We start from the raw sequence: 3,577 nt of genomic DNA on the forward strand, positions 1-3,577 counted from the left end.
TCACGCATCAATTATTTCACTGGTAAATCCAACAGCGCTTAGAGTTTTTCTTGTAATGAACATATATCAACGCACTACATGATAAGTATCTTTTAATAATTTTACTAACCATTTGTTATAAAAAGTTATATTGTGTTTGAACATAATTTTGTTTCTCTTTCTCGTGTGATTATTTTGTTAGTATTTTTTTTTGTTATTTTACATATATATATATATAATATTTTTGATACACATCCAAAATTTGTTTAAATTTGTGCTTATATTTTTCATAACATAAATAATTTTTTAAAATATTTAAAATAATAAGATAACACACAAACTATTTTTAGTACATATCTAAAATTCATTTAAACTTACGTTTATATTTTTCTTAGCATAAATAATTTTTTAAACATCTAAAATTACAATATTGCTCACTAAATAATTTTAACACATCCCAAAACTCAATAAAAAATAATTGCGTTCATTATTATTGTTAAATAATTTGGTTAGAGAATGAATTTTGATAGATATTTAGTTATAACGGTTTCATTTAGTAGTTTACAAGTATATGAGATCATTTTATTTAATAATCACTAATACAAATCCGTAAACTGTAGCATTTCTCTTTTCTTTTTGCTTCCAAATTTGTCTACAACCCTTTGTTCGAATTGGGAGTACAGTATAGGATTAAAGTAAGGCCCCATGTCTGTGTGCAAACTCGTCAAGGCACTTGATTTGACAAATATTTCATATTTGAGCAGTTTTTGTTTGAATGGGACGAGGGCGGCCATACATAGTGCCAACCACAATAGTGTCCCTTTCCTTGCGGCTAATCCTCTTTATTTAGATTTTTTAAATTTTAAATTTTTTTTTTTTTTGGTGACTATTTTAAATTTTTATTTAAATATTCTTTAAAATAAAATTTAAAATTTAAATCCTAATCCCCTACCACCTTTTATTAGATACAATATTTTGGATACATATTTCATAATTTAGGCATAAAATTATTGATACGTGAAGAGCATATTAAACATATCTTTAGGAGCAATGAATATATTTTTTATTTGTTGAAGTAAAAAGTGAAGCTAAAAGATTCTAGAGTTTGTATTTTTAATTTTATTTTTGGAGATGTAAAATAGAAAAATAAGTTTTTTATTTTTTAAAAAATTCTAAAAAATATTAAAAATAATCTATTAAAAAAAGAAATTAAAAAACCCCGACAACTTGGTTACTCACATAGCTCATATATACCCCCTCCTCATGCTTTCCAATTAAGCATCAACCCAACCAAACCAAATTCTTTCTTCCCTTTCATTTTATAACTCTTGTTTTCTCTTCGAATCAAACATGAGTAGTGGAATTGTGTGGTCACTCGCATTATTATTGAGTCTCGTGTGTCTTAATCCATTTCAATTATCTTCGGCACAGCTTAGTCCAAACCATTACGCTAATATCTGCCCCAATGTTGAATCCATCGTTAGACGAGCAGTTCAAAATAAATTCCAACAAACCTTTGTAACTGTTCCTGCCACGCTCCGTCTCTTCTTCCACGACTGCTTTGTCCAGGTAAAATTTGTTAAATACGACACATGAATAGTTATATTTGTAACAGAATTCAATTGTTGTTAATGGTTACATGTATGCAGGGTTGTGATGCTTCAGTGTTGGTAGCATCAACAGGGGCAAACCAAGCAGAGAAGGATCATTCGGATAATTTGTCATTGGCTGGAGATGGATTTGACACAGTTATCAAAGCAAAAGCAGCGGTTGATGCTGTTCCTCAGTGCAGAAACAAAGTCTCCTGTGCTGATATTCTTGCTTTGGCAGCCCGTGATGTCGTTGTTCTGGTTCGTTAATTAACTCCCTCATATTCCTCTTTCAAATCATTCATCATCACATCATTATTCTTGCAATTAACTGTAAGTGTGCTGGAGACAATCATAGTATCTATACATAAAAAATCAAGTCACCAAATTAGTTATTTATATGAAATATATGTTAATATATATAATACTCGTTAAAAATAAATTGAATATTATATATATTTATATACATATATATAGTATCTGATTTAGTATTGAAAAAATTTTCAAATTTATTATGCACGTTTATACGTATTTCGTAAATTATATTCATACTCTATTTTATCAAAATTACACATATACCTTTCTATTTGGTTAATAATTTAATATACCTTTTTCCTTTTTATTGCGTATTAAATTTAAAGTGTTAAAAATTTATTGTAAAAGACGGTTTTAACTCTACATTTTTTTTATTATCCAAAAAAAAAAAAAAACCCTCATACAGACAAAAGAATAGTTACAAAAATTAAAAACGAACTCTTTTATTTTAACATTGTTATGAATAATAACTTTATCATTCTTTTAACATTTCTAATATAACTCACTCCCTTTTATCTTTAAATGAAGTTTGAGACTCAAGTAGTAATTTGAATCTCATACCTTATGAAATGAGTACATATCTTTAAGACTTGTAAAAAGAAGTTTAGCTTGTTGGTTAATTTAGTTCATTAATGAAAGGAAGTTGTTGATGTATGCATGTAGGCTGGTGGACCTTCATACACGGTTGAATTGGGAAGATTTGATGGGTTAGTATCAAGAGCTTCTGATGTAAATGGAAGGCTACCACAACCAGGCTTCACCTTGAATCAGCTCAATTCTCTCTTTGCCGCAAATGGCCTCACCCAAACTGACATGATTGCCCTCTCAGGTATTACTCAATAATGGAACTGGGACCCATTTACTATGACTTTTTTAAATTCATTAACTTAACGGGGCAAAACTTTATTATTTTTTTATACGGATGTTGGTACATAACATCAATCATGTAATATATTATTGCCCCTAGCCATTCACACACTTGTGTTCATGTATGATTCATCAATAATAAAAACAAAATTATTTTAAAAAAAAATTAAAATAGTTCTTGAAATTAAATCCAAAAAATAATTCTTGTTTGAAACTTCTTAAAATAAGTTATTCAATTTGAATGGCTATCGCCTTCTAAACAATGGATCGTCAACTACTAAACATAAACAATAGCAGAGTCCTTATAAAATTTCAAGGATATCGATACCTTTTTTATTTTATTTGAATAATTACAAATATCATGTGTTCTACTAATTTATTAACTTCTTTTTAAAAAAGTTATAATATTCCTGATCTAGTTTTAGTTTTTACTTATAAAAAAATAGTACCGAAACCCTTATAACAAGTAATAGCACCAAAGAAAATTTCCTATGATGATGACAAACAAATCACATATATAATGCATAATATTCTTTTTGTTTTGAAGCATTTGTTACGTTAAAACTTTGGTATGTATAACTATAATTTGGGAAAAAAAATTTCTCTATTTAAACCAAATTGAGTGTTATTAGACGACTAATAGATTTTCAGCCAATATATAACCAACATTTATATGTTCTCTAAAAGAAATAAATGAACATAATTAACAAAAAAATAAATAAACTACATATATTTTAACTAAAAATGAGTTTAAAAACTATAAATAAGCTCGGAAAAGATTATCTAAATTTTTTTCTTTTGAAAATATTAGATCGAGAAAACACATA

The 3,577-nt window shown here is 27.4% G+C and overlaps 1 protein-coding gene across 1 annotated transcript in view; it reads left to right on the forward strand.

Annotated features, from left to right (window-relative positions):
• The window catches only part of LOC107627586 (peroxidase 51), a 3,810-nt gene continuing 1,428 nt past the window's right edge, over positions 1,196-3,577 (forward strand). Inside the window, exons 1-3 of the mRNA XM_016330418.2 lie at positions 1,196-1,548; positions 1,629-1,829; positions 2,547-2,712. Coding sequence (XP_016185904.1) covers positions 1,330-1,548; positions 1,629-1,829; positions 2,547-2,712 — 586 coding nt within the window. The 5' untranslated portion in view covers positions 1,196-1,329. The remainder of the gene's footprint in view (positions 1,549-1,628; positions 1,830-2,546; positions 2,713-3,577) is intronic.

Source organism: Arachis ipaensis, chromosome B01 (genome assembly GCF_000816755.2).
Source record: "Arachis ipaensis cultivar K30076 chromosome B01, Araip1.1, whole genome shotgun sequence".
Classification (NCBI taxonomy): domain Eukaryota; kingdom Viridiplantae; phylum Streptophyta; class Magnoliopsida; order Fabales; family Fabaceae; genus Arachis; species Arachis ipaensis.